The sequence below is a fragment of the Anolis carolinensis genome, chromosome 3, assembly GCF_035594765.1.
Source record: "Anolis carolinensis isolate JA03-04 chromosome 3, rAnoCar3.1.pri, whole genome shotgun sequence".
Lineage (NCBI taxonomy): Eukaryota > Metazoa > Chordata > Lepidosauria > Squamata > Dactyloidae > Anolis > Anolis carolinensis.
Window position 1 is genome coordinate 76,777,082 of NC_085843.1, and position 15,308 is coordinate 76,792,389.

The 15,308-nt window shown below is 38.1% G+C and overlaps 1 protein-coding gene across 2 annotated transcripts in view; it reads right to left on the reverse strand.

Moving 5' to 3' along the window:
- runx1 (RUNX family transcription factor 1) overlaps window positions 1-15,308 on the reverse strand; it is a 241,767-nt gene that overhangs the window by 5,473 nt on the left and 220,986 nt on the right. For both annotated transcript variants that reach the window (XM_062975081.1, XM_062975080.1), the window contains one exon: window positions 2,075-2,236. In XM_062975081.1, coding sequence (XP_062831151.1) covers window positions 2,075-2,236 — 162 coding nt within the window. The remainder of the gene's footprint in view (window positions 1-2,074; window positions 2,237-15,308) is intronic.

Sequence of the window (15,308 nt, forward strand, 5' to 3'; positions counted from 1 at the left end):
TTTCCTAGCAGATTAGATTTCAACTTTTAAAAGGATTGCCACTTCTTTTTTGTAGCAGGGTTCCTGTGCTCTTCTTAGCAGTTTGACAGGCAGAAGTTGAACTGGTGATCCTGTTGTTTAGTATAGAGGTACTGTGATTTTATCTAATGTCCACTTGTCCTTCAGTAGTTGAAATTCAATCTAAGCATGCAAAAGAAGAGGCAACCATCCTAGCTTAGTACCTCTTGAACTGGGCAGACAATGTTGTATGCTATTGCTCCTCAGTAGTAGTGGAACAGCTACAATTTATCCTATTCTGTATGTGTCTCTTATTATTCCGTTAGTGTGTAAGTGTGATTTATTGGCTCCATTGCATTTTCCTCAAAAGTCTGTCCTTTTAATTTTTTTAATATTCTGTCCTACTACTGTTGCTCACAAAGGAGAAATTTATTTTGGCCTATTATGTACTGTGTGCAAGTAAATTCTGCGAGGGCATATGAAGATTAGAGGCTTTTTAATGTGTGCATACCAAACAGTGCTTAAAGTGAACATTGTAGTCCAGACACAAAAGCTTCATTATAAAAACCAGCTGCATTTGCTTAAGGGTAAAGCCCATCTGGGTAAAATCCTAAAAGTAAGGAAACAGCAAGTGAATGGATTTTTTTCCAAAAAGAAACCTTTCCTTATGGACAGACTCCATGCCTTTAAAGGAAAATCACTTGTAGACATATTACAAAGTCACCATTCATCTGATTTATATGACAACTGGAAGTAATTCTAGCCTAGCAGAATTGGACAAAATCCTAAACTGGCAGCTTACACGTGTGTTTGTGTGCCTTCATTTCCAACTTATGACAACCCTAGGGTGAACTTACCACAGGGTTTTCTAGGCTTTGCCTTTACCTTCTTCTGAGGCTGAGAGATTGTGACTTGCCCAAGATCACTCAGTTTCCATGGCTGAGTGGAGATTAGAACCCTACTCTCCACAAATGTAGTCCAATGCTTAAACCACTGTCTCATGTTGGCTCTCAAATGATGGCTTAGAAATAATTAATACACAACCTCTGAGGATTCTTGCCATAGATGTGGGCAAAACGTCAAGAGAGAATGCTCCTGGAACATGGCCATATAGCCCAGAAAATGCACAACAACCCAATGATTCCAGCCACGAAAGCCTTCAACAACATATTAATACATGGTTTGTGTGTTGCTTCTACGTGCTGGTTTCAATATTTGTAGCTGCTTTTATTGACAGAGACCCCACAGATTGAAACCATAATAAACAATGTCTACCAGAATCTATAATGCAAGACAAGGGCCCTATGTCCTACTAAAACTGAGCAAGTAATGTATTTTCACCCATCAAACTGATTCCCATCTATATAATGCAATTTTTTCACATGTTCAAAAATGGGAGATGGAGAGATGAGTGTACAAAGCTGGTCATAGGTGACAGGATCAGGGCTTGGCCAGTATCTGAAAGTGTTTGCTAAGAGCACATTAATCTTCCTGCCCCTTCCTTGTATAGAACAGGAAGCAGGAGCAAAGCTGGCTCCCCAGATAAAGTAAAGAGACACCTGGAGCCATCTATGGAAACCGATGACAGCAGGGATAGAGCTACACCCCAGATTTCATATGATCCGGTCACCCTCATTTGATTGCAATTCCTCAGTGAGAAAGAAGTGGGTAAGACACAAGATTTGTAACAGTAATGTTACCCTTAGGTGAGAGTTTCTTTATCTTTGCAAGGTTTTAGTAGGAATCTTTCAGGTGTGCTGTAGTTACATATTTCTCCATGGCAGTGGGTTGGACTAAATGATTTTTGCAGTCTCTTCAAAACTCTAAAACTCCATGATTCTATGTAACAGGAGCAACCTGAGTATAAGGGATTAAAACAAGACAGCACATTTTCTTTAAAATCATCTAGTTCTAAAGCCTGCCAGACTAAAAAAAAATTGCCATATGGCATAGGGATAGGAAAGAGGGGGATATTCTTTCATTCAGAGTGGCTGTTCTTTCCTTCCTTTGCTCCACACCTTTGGCATTCTGGGGTTAACAAGTTCAAGAAAATCACTCAAGAAAAAGCAAAACTTACCCGTCAGTCGGCTTGAAAGTTCTGCAGAGAGGGAAGTCATTCCACTAGCCCTTCCAGGTGAAATTGGCGTTGCTGGGTGAACAGAAGGTGTAGCAATTGATCCCAGATATTGATAAGAAGGGTCATACGGCCAAGGAGGAGAAGGCTGAAGTTGCCTTGTATCTGACATGGGGTAAAAAAGAGAGAAGAAGTTCAGAATCATAATTAAAACTGATATATGAAGGCATCATTTTTATAGCCCGATACTATGATCAGATAGTTATTTCTTAAAACAGAGTTGGAGTATAACCCAATTTCCAGAGAACTACCATGGGCCTGGTAGTTGTTGAGATTCTTCCAAGGAGAGGGCAGAGAAGTTGCTTATGCTTACTAATTTCTGTGATGCTATGATCCAGAAATATCCTTTTCTCACAAAGCTGAAGTGCAGGCTCTTAATCATATAAACCAGATTAGTTATGAGCCTACTCACAAGAGCATCTTTAAAATATCATTAGGCTACTATTCCCTTGCCAAGTCTAGGCAGCATAGCTAGTGGTAAGGCATGATAGAAACTGCAATTCAGCAGTGAATGGAGAGATGGATATTTCCCACACCAGTTTTAACTTTAGAGCCATTGTTAACAGCATTTTAAACCCAGTATTTTCTCCCCCCCCTCCCCCACAAGATCTGCAGTTGGACTATTTAAACATTATTTGTATTTTCTTGTTTGTGAATGGTCCTCTTGTTTGACTGACTTTAAATGGAATTTTAGCATTAATATTTCACCAGAACTAAGTTATTAATTAACTTAGCCTCAGCATTAAAGAGCTAATAAATTTTACATTACTCAGTTGGTTATAGACCACAAAGCCCAGTTTTCTTGGCTTTCTATAAATTTATTCCTCACTTTTTGTGTAAGTCCTTAGGGTTGGAAAATGACAAAGGTTTAGACCAAAAGTGTTAATAGCAGCTTAGAAAGGGAAGCCCTTCTTTGCCTCCAGATAATCCTCTTATGTTTAACAGCAGACAGACCATGTCACAGGCAACTGATGGACCAATCACTTCAGGGACAGTCAGTACTCTCCACATTTCGTTACTGCTCTGATTTGAATGGGAGCTTTCTGAGTGCTGGATCCCGTATCTTCAGAGATGCCTCCCTACCTGAGCTCTTTTGCCATTTGGAGCAGCTACAAGAACAATGCAGTAAACAATGGCAGATCTGCAATCTGTCTCTGAACAACATAGAAGCTCCTCATCTGTCTCAAAAGATGGTTACAAGAGTTTATACCATTTTAACTTGCATGGCTCCATTCTGTTGAATGCTGGGATTTTCAATTTCTGAGATATTTCAATTTTTCTGCCAGAGCACTGTAGTGATTACCAAGATACAACTCTCAGGATTCCTTAGGGTGCAGCCATGGCAGCTAAAGCAGTATCAAACTGTCATAATTATGTAGTCAGAACGAGATCACAGTTTGAGAAGAAAGAAGCATTCCAGTCTTCAACACATTAGTAAGTATGATCCTTTCTGACTACCAGTATATATACAGTACCTCACAGACATTGCACTTTAATACCACTTGAGCTGCATGGCTCCATCCTACATAATCCTGGAGTTTATAGCTTGGTGAGCTACTGAAATTCATAGAAAGGCATTGGATTTTCAAGAGGAGAACTCTTAAGTGCCTTATGCAATTACAAATTCCAGGATTTCAGAGGACAGCGTCATAGCAGTTAGAATGGCATCCAGCTTCTATCTCTTTGTGTTGGTCCCAATAGTTTCTTGAGGGTTGTGGAGGAGAAGTCAGGTGGCTTTATAGATCTCTATGGGAGGCCAATCTCCCCGAGATATAATGAGTCATAACAAGGACAGCAGTAACTGACATTCTTCCTGTATTCCCACTCCCTATTTCTTTTTTATGTGTAGAGGACAGGTTTCTACTTATTATAAATCTCTAAACAGCCAGTGCATGCTCTCAACAAAAACAAAACCCAGTCATCACAGAAAAATCACAAGGGTATGGATTTTCAAAACACTGCTCTACAGGATTATCACCCTTAGGCAGAAGGCCATTGCTGATGACAACATACAGTACTGTTTACAATTAGACATTTGGGCATTTATTTCAGTCTTATGGGTCCAGGAATTTGGGGGCTCTTCTTACAAATCATATCAAGTGGAAACAAAACTTTCTTGGACAGATTTCAGACATTGTACTGTCTGTGGATGTCTGGATTACAGAACTCAAAATGGTAGTGACAGCTGAGTTTGTGATCTGCCTTTGCTAGCACTTCCGTACCACTTAGACTTATGACAAATGTATACCCTTTGAGCAACCCAAATCAAAGGCACTGGGTTTTGGCACTGTGTTCAGACCAGTTATGGCTAAACAGAAAATGCATATAAGGGTAGAAAAGGAAGCCAATTGGGGCAAACAAGCTATCTGGATATTAAATTTGGGTTTGGTACATGTCTTCTCTTTGCCTGCAGCATTTCTTTCCTTTGAAGGTGCGTAAGTTGGGACAAAACACATTGATATAATGGGTCTAGTGTAATAATGCTAATAATTGGAACTAAATTTGATCTACAACATTCCAGCTAACATTCTTAGAGTTGGAGGATTTCTGAGAACTGTGATCCAAAACAAATTTTTTAGTGTTTTTCCCATGGTCACTGACAGCTCTTCTACATTGCCAATCCTTGTGTAAAGATTAGGTAGCTGAGCTGTTCAAGAAGCTCCATCACTATATCATTACATCATTATATATTTTATGAAACAAAGTCAATGAATCAAATGAGATCAGGCCTCTATCTATTCCAGTGTAATGCTTAATAATGGCAATCGCATCTTACTAAATTTTACTAGCGATCAAAATAACAGAAGTTAGATCCTTCTACTCTTGTAGCGAAAGAAAGTTTTCTAAAAGGTGTAAGCAGGGATTAAAGAAAGCAATTTGCTTTCATAAGATACATGTTCCATTCTCAGTATTTTTTCAGTGCACAAGTGCTGTTTCTGCCTTTCATAGTGTGAGAAAGTATATCTAAATTGTTAATTACTGCAATAAAACACTTCAGGGTGAGAATGACACACAGTGTTTAGACATAAATTCTCGGCCTCCAGCCTCATGCTGAACAAGCTATTAGATACAAAGCACTGTACCACCTTTCAGGTCCTGTCATGTTTTACTGCCACAAAAATGTTGTGTTTGACTTCTTAAAAAATCCAACCACCATAATTAAACAGTGCGTGTGTGTTGCACAATATTTAATAGTTTCATATAATAAGCTTTGATTAGGGAGGGAAGGAAAGAGGGAACTTAAGGTAAAGAAGCTTCACCACTTGATGCTTCTTGTATATCATATTAATACACAATGGAAGAATACAGTTGCAATTGGAAAGAGAGTATCTTTTAAGAAGGCTGTGCAGAGGCTTATTTGCAGCTTTTATGTTGGCCAGTAGATGGCAATAAAGAGATTCTTACACACTTATAATACAGTAGAGTCTCACTTATCCAACATAAACGGGCCAGCAGAACGTTGGATAAGCGAATATGTTGGATAATAAGGAGAGATTAAGGAAAAGCCTATTAAAAATCAAATTAGATTATGATTTTACAAATTAAGCACAAAAACATCATGTTATACAACAAATTTGACAGAAAAAGTAGTTCAATACACAGTAATGTTATGTTGTAATTACTGTATTTACGAATTTAGCACCAAAATATCATGATATATTGAAAACATTGACTACAAAAATGTGTTGGATAATCCAGAACGTTGGATAAGTGAGACTCTACTGTACTTGCTAAATTTCAGCATTATGGCAGTGCTACCCTAGTAATTCCAGAGAGTCACAACTTCTCATGTGTGCTGTGTGCCTGTTTTATATTGCATTAAGATTTAATTTGTATCTTTTTTTTTAAAAAAAAAGCACTTTTGCATAGCTCAGGTGGCTCTAATATAGCTGACCTCAGCGTGAGACGGTGTCAGCTGCCAAATGACATGGCTGAATTGGCCAAGGAGACAGTGGTACCTACAGAAAGTAACACACAATGTGGCCTCTCTCATTGCTCAAAACATCAATTTGGCTGATGGTAGGATGTATAAAACTTTCCAAATGAGCTATCATCCAACATTTAGCAAATGTTGGCATGAATATAAGGAGCAATCCTCCATTAGTTTTTGGACTGCAGCTCCCAACATGATCTAGACTGGCTCATATCATGGAGAACCACATGTTACTCACATCTGATCTATATATTATCTATCTAGTAGTTACAGCATAAGGAACCTAAATACATTAAAGAAGCCATATCTTGTCTAATCTTGGAAAACAAATAGGGTCAGCGCTGGTTAGTACTTGGATGAGTGAGTCCCAGTGAATGCCAACTTCTCTAGGCTATATTTCAAAAGAAGGAATGGGCAAAAGTACATCTGAGTATTCCTTGCAATAAGAAACTCCGATGCATGGTGTCACCATCAAGTGACTCAATGGCACACACACACACAAGTTATAACAGATGCTGTTTTGACCAGTCTTCCAGCACTTTTTTTCTCCTGCCCAGCATCATACTACTACTGTGTTATAAATTATCTGTGGACCAATCATGTTGGGCAGAAAAGATAGCTGTGGTAATGGCATTGCTTATGGAACTCTGTTGTCACTGATTATCAGAAGGCTCTATGATTAGCAGAAGAAGCAGAAACTGAAGAACATCCAATGGAATCCACAGAAGAAACAGGAGGCATGTCTCAAAAAAGCTCAAAACATTCATGTTTAATTAGTATAAAAGCCTTTTTTCCTAATGAAACAACCATCTTTTGAGCATATTCTCCACTTCCCAGTGATGGCTGCTGGCTTCCATGTCAGTGGGTGGTGTAATTAGTCTGGGTATAAAAAGAGATATCCAAGGTGCTAAAACTTATCCTCCAAATAGGTTCAGTACCTTGGATAGCTCCTTAAAAGTTTAGATTAATACCTAGATTTCACTATACACCACCATCATTCCTCCTACATAGCTTATTCTTAATAATGAACACTATGTTCTCTTTTGTGCTAAGTTTAACTAGGAGCTTCATTGCTGTAAGATTTCTTCACTAGGATGACCTAGAATGCTTGGAAGGGTTAAACTTTTATATTAATGAAGTAATCCTTATTCTTTGATCTGTACCACCCAGATACATATTTGTTCCCTGTCTGTCTCTCTTTCTCTCACACATGCTGGTGTGTTTTTAAAATTTGGTCTACCTATGAAGCCACTACAGTTTCACATCAGTCAACTACTTGGCACCTAAGAATGAGAGGAGATGCAAAGACCTCAGTCATGTGGTTTCTACTTTATTGCTGGCAATGTATCTAGACTTGGGTAGAGGCATAACAGGAAGAGAGTACTGGCAGGGATGGTGGGGTTTTAGTCCAGCACATCTGGAGGGCACCAGATTTGGGAATGACTGCTAAGGTTTCCGTGTTTGTCTGATGTAGAAATAACAAGGCAAGAGCTGCTAGGATTCTCCTTGACAGAGGAAGCAGTACTAATATTTCTTTTTTTAAAAAAAAAAATCATTTTCAGGCCTCATAAATTGGCATGGAAATTGTATTATAAACAAAATTTATGACATGAACCTCCAAAACAGAGTTTGCCACTTTAAGTTGTCCTTAAGAGAAGCATCTTCCATAATAAAATAGCTGCTGGTGGAATTTTACAGTTTGCTCTGTACTTTTCCAGTTCCTCATATTTAAATCTAAAAAGCAAAAGAATCTCTGTGTTGTATGTCTGCTGCTCACAGTGACAAATTTGTTGTTTGGTAAGTACCACCTTCTCTGAAGCTCTGAGTAATCTTGCTCCCAGAAAATGACACAGCTGGCCAAAACGGCTGCATTAGACAAGGATTCAACTTTGATTTTGTTATTCATATGAAAACATGTTGTGGAAAAGAATGAAGGTCAGCCAGAACTGCTGGTAAGAAGTGGTGTCTGAGTATGTCGTCACCAGAGCCACTCTTTAAGATGGAGAATATTTTGGGGAGGCAGAGAGGCAAGGGTCCCCCTGAGGGAAAAGAGCGGTATATAAAAATAAATAAATAAGGCTTAAAACTGTTAGCTGGAGCACTTGATATTTGCTATGTGAGCTAGCCTCAAGATAACTGTTCTAGTGTGAAAACAAGTTGTACTCAGAACTACTGAAGGAGCACACATTTAAATGTATAACACTTGGACAAAGTTACTTTTTAGCTTTATTAAAAGCCAAAGACTAATGGGCTGTCATTAAAAATAGAAGCAGGAGGAGGACAGAGCTACACGAGGAGCTTAAAAGTGAGAGTCTTACTAGATTGATACCAACAAAGAGATTGAAGAAAGGACTGAGTGGTTACAATCTGTTTACATTTTCAAACCTCTTTTCCAACTAGTTTAAAATGATTGTGAAAGTAATAACACAGTTGTTCTTCCTGGCAGAATGGGTTTGGCAGAGACTTCTGCCAGATTAAAATGACAAAAAGAGTGTTGCAATTTTCCTGGATCGCATCTTACCAATGATTGATTCATGTTAGGAAGGGAATCTAATTAGCAGAAAAATACAGGCCTAATTAATTGGTTGTCATCTCTAGCCTTTGCTCCTTTAGTATTGTTTTTGTTTTGGAAAACTGTCATTTATAAAAGAAAAAGAAAGATACTCTTAACAGGACTTTTAAGACGTGGGTTGTAATTGTATGGTAGCCCAAACCTCATCTAAAAGTTATCTCATATTGCTGGTTACTGGCATGTGGCCTTCAATACTGACTCATGTCCTGCTTCTCCTTTTTTAGAAATACTTCCAGCAACATGTGGTGTCAGTAAGATTCATCCCCTATAAATGTCATGTACTTAAAAGAAGAAGGCAGGCTCTCTCATCTGTAATGATCCTGGATGAGCTGGCTCATATCATAAAAACCCTGTGGCTCCAAAGAAATCAGGGCCGCCATTCCTAGAGCCCTGGAGTGTACTATTCTGCTTGCAATCATTACACAGTGTTAGTAACCACGTAGGAACTCTGAAGTTACCAAAAACATGAGCTAAAATGCAGAAGCTATATATCAAATGTTTTCAGTATCAACTCTGTTGTAGTGCCCATGTGCCATCAAGGCACGTGCACTATAGTCATGCTTTCCAGATGCATTCTGCAAACGCCAACTATCTGAATAGGAATACTGAAATGTGTATATGTAGATGTATATATCAATACATGTACATTTTTCATTTCATATAATAGGATTTTAACAGAAGTTTTGAATCACCAAGTAGTTTAACTGGGTAAGACTTTCACAGCTATTCCTTTGGCCAATTATGTAGACATTTCCACTGTACTTTCTCTACTCTTATTGCAGTTTGCATTCCAGACACATCTCTTTAAGACTGGTCTTATTAAGAGGTAGAGGAAAGGAGTCATCTCAGGAAGCAGTCGGGTTGAAAGGAATATCTTACTTCATACACAAGACTATTGTCTTCAGGTGTTTTGGAGGGCACTTTAAAGAAGTGAGATTCAGCTGCCAGTCTGGTTGGTCCTGACATACAATTGTGGAAGGCGCTTTCATGGCAGGGGCTGGTGTGGTTTTATATATTTTTATGGATTTAATCTGAACTGTTTTTAATACGTATGATGTTTAATGCTGTTTTTATATTTGTATATTATTGTATTGCAATGCTTTTAATGTTAGCTGCTTTGAGTCTCCTTATGGAGAGAAAAAGCAGGATAAAAACAACATAATACAGTAAAGTCTCGCTTATCCAACCTTCGCTTATCCAATGTTCTGGATTAGCCACTACAGTCTGCCTCCCGCCCAGATCCACAGTTGTTTCTCTAGGCAGCAAGGACTGAACTTTTTACGGATTTAACTTCTAACAATGCTGTTAATGTAAGTTATTTTATTCAATTCTATCTTTATTTATAGTCAATTTGTTAGTAGTCAATATTTTTGTAGTCAATGTTTTCAACATTGAGATGTTTTGGTGCTAAATTCATAAATACAGTAATTATTACATAACGTTACTGTGTATTGGACTGCTTTTTCTGTCGATTTGATGTAAAACATGATGTTTTGGTGCTTAATTTATAAAATCATAACATAATTTGACGTTTAATAAGCTTTTCCTCAATCCCTCCTTATTATCCAACATTCTGCCGGACTGTTTATGTTGGATAAGTGAGACTCTACTGTAATATTTTTTCCTTCACAAGCGGAGAGTGTCTCAGACAACTTTTAGAAGAACAGGCAGAGAAACACTGGGGTGTTGCTATGCTAGATGATAAGCATAACTTAACATAAACATGATGATGATTTGAGGCTAGCTTTTTCCAAATCTATCTGCCACATAAATCATTGCAGGTATATTCATTATTTTTCCCATTTCTATATTGTTTTCTAGAGGTATTAGATGACAATTCAAATGCCCATGCTGGGTGGAGGTGATAAGTATTATCACTCAAAAAAATCTGGAGGGCACTTGTTTGCCAAAATCTGCATCAGTTTATATATTTCATAGGACATAGGTGGTTTTTGAAAATTTGACTTGTGTGGCAGCTTTCAGATTACCTCATATAGCCCTTTGGCAGTATTTTCTTGTATAACTGAAAAGTACACAGGGTAATGGTGTACATCAGGTTTCAATATCATTGCCAAAGTTACTTAGTCTCTTTTAAAAGACACAAGTACCTTTAAGCTGTGACCTCATGCCCCAGTGTTTGCTTTTATTTTAGACCTTCTGTGGTTTTACTGAGGCATTAAAACCATTTGAGAAGCCCAGGCCTTTGAAATGACTTTCACAGGAAACTGAAATTAGTCCATTTTAAATTACATCTAGTGTTGCATCAAGGCTTCAGGATCTAAGCAGCAGACTACAACTGTGCTTTGTTGCCTTTGCTTGTCATTTTACAGAAAATCCTGCGGTATTCAGAAATTCTTTGCTTAATCATAAAACTTGCCAGGTTTTATTGGACTTTCTACTCTACTCAGCTGTGGAGAAAAACACGGAAACATGAACAAATTTTATACAGAAAGTCTAATGCCAATAGAACACAAGACCACATTAAAACTTTAAACTTTGGAAAAGCTAGTATGTTATATGGAAATTGTGTAATTATTCCATAATATTTTTGTGTGTGTGTCATGAGCGACTTGAGAAACTGCAAGTCGCTTCTGGTGTGAGAGATTCGGCTGTCTGCAAGGACATTGCCCATGGGACGCCCTGACGTTTTTTGACGTTTTTATCATCCTTGTGGGAGGGGAGGCTTCTCTCATGTCCTCGCATGGAGCTGGAGCTGATAGAGGGAGCTCATCCATGCTTTCCCCGGGTTGGATTTGAACCTGGCAGCCTTAGGTCAGCAACCCAACCTTCAAGCCACACGGCTTTAACCCACTACACCACCAGGGGCTCAATAATAATAATAATAATAATAATAATAATAATAATAATAATAGATTTTATAACCCACCCTCTCTTCCCGAAAGGACTCAGGGCAGTTTACAAAAATAACAAAAATGGCAAACATTCAATGCCCAACAAATAACATCATAGCAAAACTAAAATAAATAAATAAACACAATATAACTTATAAACAACCAAAATCAAGAGTTAAACTAAATAAACATAGTAAGTACAATGAGTCAATTTAATTAAAACACAATACATTAAAAGCATAATCTATATACTGTATATAAAAGAGTAATGAAATTTCGGCCTAGGACAAAACAACAAAACCACACATCCCAGAAACACTAAACTTGGCAGCACAACCCCTCATCCATGCCTCTACGTTCATACAACAAAAAGAAAAGAAAAATAAAGTCCTAATTAGAGGGAGAGGAATAATTGTTTTTATCCAATTGCTGCCAGTTAGAAGGCTAAGCTCCGCCCACTTGGTCTCCTAGCAACCCACTCAGCCCAGAGGACAGGCAGAGTTAGGCCTCACTTAGGCCTCTTCCACACTGCCTATAAAATACAGATTATCTGATTTTAACTGGATTATATGGCAGTGTAGTCTCAAGGCCCTTCCACACAGCTATATATTCCATTTATAATCTTATATTATCTGTTTTGAACTGGATCATCTTGAGTCCACACTGCCATATAATCCACTTCAATGTGCATTTTATACAGCTGTGTAGAAGGGGCCTCATATAATCCAGTTCTAAGCAGATAATATAAGATTATAAATATACAGCACAGTCTCACTTATCCAACATAAACAGGCTGGCAGAACTCTGGATAAGTGAATATGTTGGATAATAAGAAGGGATTCAGGAAAAGCTGATTAAACATCAAATTAGGTAATCATTATACAAATTAAGCACCAAACATCATGTTATACAACAAATTTGACAGAAAAAGTAGTTCCATGCACAGTAATGCTATGTAGTAATTACTATATTTACAAATTGACCACCAAAATATCGCAATGAATTTAAAACACTGACTACAAAAACATTTACTACTAAAAGGCAGACTGCGTTGGATAATCCAGAACATTGGATAAGTGAATGTTGGATAAGTGAGATTCTAATGTAATATGAAATAATTATTGTGGTAGAATAATACAGAACAATATAATCTCTAAAACCAGGACAGTAAATAACGAGCAACACTTTGAAAGGAGGAAAATTGGGAATTCCGCAAAGGAAATAATCAGGGCCAGCTAACACCTCCCAAGAAAGGATTCTTCCAGAAAGGAAGCAGTGTGTATTACTAAAGTCATTATTATTACTATTATTATTATTATTATTATTATTATTATTATTATTATTATTGTGTTGCTGTGAACCGTGAAAATGAATACAATCTGGCTCCAAGTATTCAAAAACACTAAAATCAGAATATATAAAAATTACTGTGGTATAATAAAACAGAACAATACAATCTCTAAAATCAGAACACTAAATAAAGAACAACACTCTGAAAACAGGGGAATTCCACACAGGAAACAATCAGGGCCAGCTAATACCTCCCAACAAAAAATTCACTCAGGGAGGAAACAGCCAGGCTTTAAAGCTGCAAGGCCATTGCATGCTAATCATTTTGCCTAATTGCAGCATTCATACTTGCCTCCAACAGACAAAGAAAATCAGAAATATTGTATATTCACAAGCTTTAGGAAATAATATCCCCTGATGGAGCAGTGTGTTAAAGCGCTGAGCTGCTGAAATTCTGGACTGAAATGTTGCAGGTTTGAATTGGGGGAGCAGAGAGAGCCCCCACTGTTAGCTCCAGCTTCTGCCAACCCTAAAGTTCAAAAACATGCAAATGAGAGTAGATGAATAGGTACTGCTCCAGTGGGAAGGTAACGGTGCTCCATGTAGTCATGCCACATGACCTTGGAGAAGTCTACGGACAACGCCAGGTCTTTGGCTTAGAAATGGAGATTAGCACCAACCGACAGAGTCAGACACGACTGGACTTAATGTTACCCTTTACCTTAACTACCACCAATTCCTCAATACTTTATTTCCCATTCCACCATACTTCGCCACAGCAACGCGTGGCCGGGCACAGCTAGTATAATATATCGCATCAACAGGCTAAGGTAACTTTCCTTTCAAAAGATTACTACTGTTGTGATGGCTGAGCCAAAAGCACTTTCACAATACACCATTACATTACTTTGATTTTAATGCAGCTGTTACATCTCCATCCTTTGGAACCTTGGGTTTGTAGTTTGCGAATGAGTTGGAAATCTGTGGCAGAGTGAATGCCTTGTGAAGCTACAAATCTAAAGATTACATTGGATAGAACCACGGCAGTGGAACTGAAATGCTATACATCGGGTCACGTGAAGCAGCCTTGGTAAAAATATGAGCAATAAAAAATGTGACATAGCCCCCCCCCCCCTTAAAGGACGACACTGTATTGTGGATGGTGTATGCACAACACAGATTCTCTGCTCGATAAGTTTATAGTTACAGCAAAGAGAATTGTCCAGGGGATGGACTGCATGACTAAAATTTTTAAAATTGCCTGAAGAGGGAAGCTCCATAACTGTCTTGGGATATAGAAACATCATTAAGTGAAGGGAGATGAAGAGTGGGAGGAAATGATTACACCTTATTACTCAGATCCTGTTTGGGCTCTGGGGGTCCTGAGGACAAGTCTATAAAACTATGGAATAGCATATCTAGATGCAAAAATAGATATGATGTTTCAGGTCAGTCTTCAGGAACATTCTCCTTAGAATAGAGCTTATGTGGTTTTACTGATGCAGTTAAGTATTTCTTCTTCAAACTTTAGGGCAAACCCTACTAGGGACATAACTAACTAGAGAGCAGTTGGAAGGCTAGAAGGCAAATGCAGTATTTTATAAAGCGACAAACAGTTAATTTTCTATAGTGCATGTCTTATAGGAGACAAAGTCATATTATGGTTAAAACCAAGTTGGTCTGCACTGAAATCTAGTATTTTACTGTCCCTGAAATTAATATATTTTCCTTTAATTTCTTGTGTATTGTGCCTTCATTTTAAAGGCTAGATTCAGGTATAGTTGCTGTAGTTCAAATAACTCTCTCAAATGATTTGCCTGTGTGATACCCTTGGATCATCTCTAGTTGCACCCTTTCATCCAATGGGACAAGTGGAGAACTTCATGCCTCCCCAACATCATGCTCTAACTTCACATAAAGCCATTGATGCTGTAGAGCCTGTGACATTATTCAGACAGACTTTTAAAACAGCATGTTTTAAAATGTTTTAAAATGTAGGGCTAAGGAGTGCTGTATTGTTTTGACTGAACACGTTTTAAGAGGTTATTATCTTTTAATTGCTATTCAATTTTTCAGACCCAAATTATTTAAATATTACAGTTTGTCTAATTCTGTTGCAATATTTAATTTTTGTATGTTTTAATTGTATTGCTCTTTTAAACCATGAGTTCCTTAAAGTCCCTAAGCTCTCAGAGTCCTCTAGGTAAAGGTAAAGGTTTTCCCCTGATATTAAGTCTAGTCGTGTCCCACTCTGGGGGATGGTGCTCATCTGCATTTCTAAGCCAAAGGGCTGGCGTTGCCTGTAGACCACCTCCAAGGTCATGTGGCTGGCATGACTGCCAGAGTGGTACCTATTGATCTACTTACATTTTCATGTTTTCGAATTGCTAGGTTGGCAGAAGTTCACCCCACTCTTCGGATTCAAACCACTGACCTTTCGGTCAGCAAGTTCAGCAGCTCAGCAGTTTAACCCGCTGCACCACTGTGCATCTGTTTAAACATTTTCTCCTCAAATAGGAGGTCAGAGAG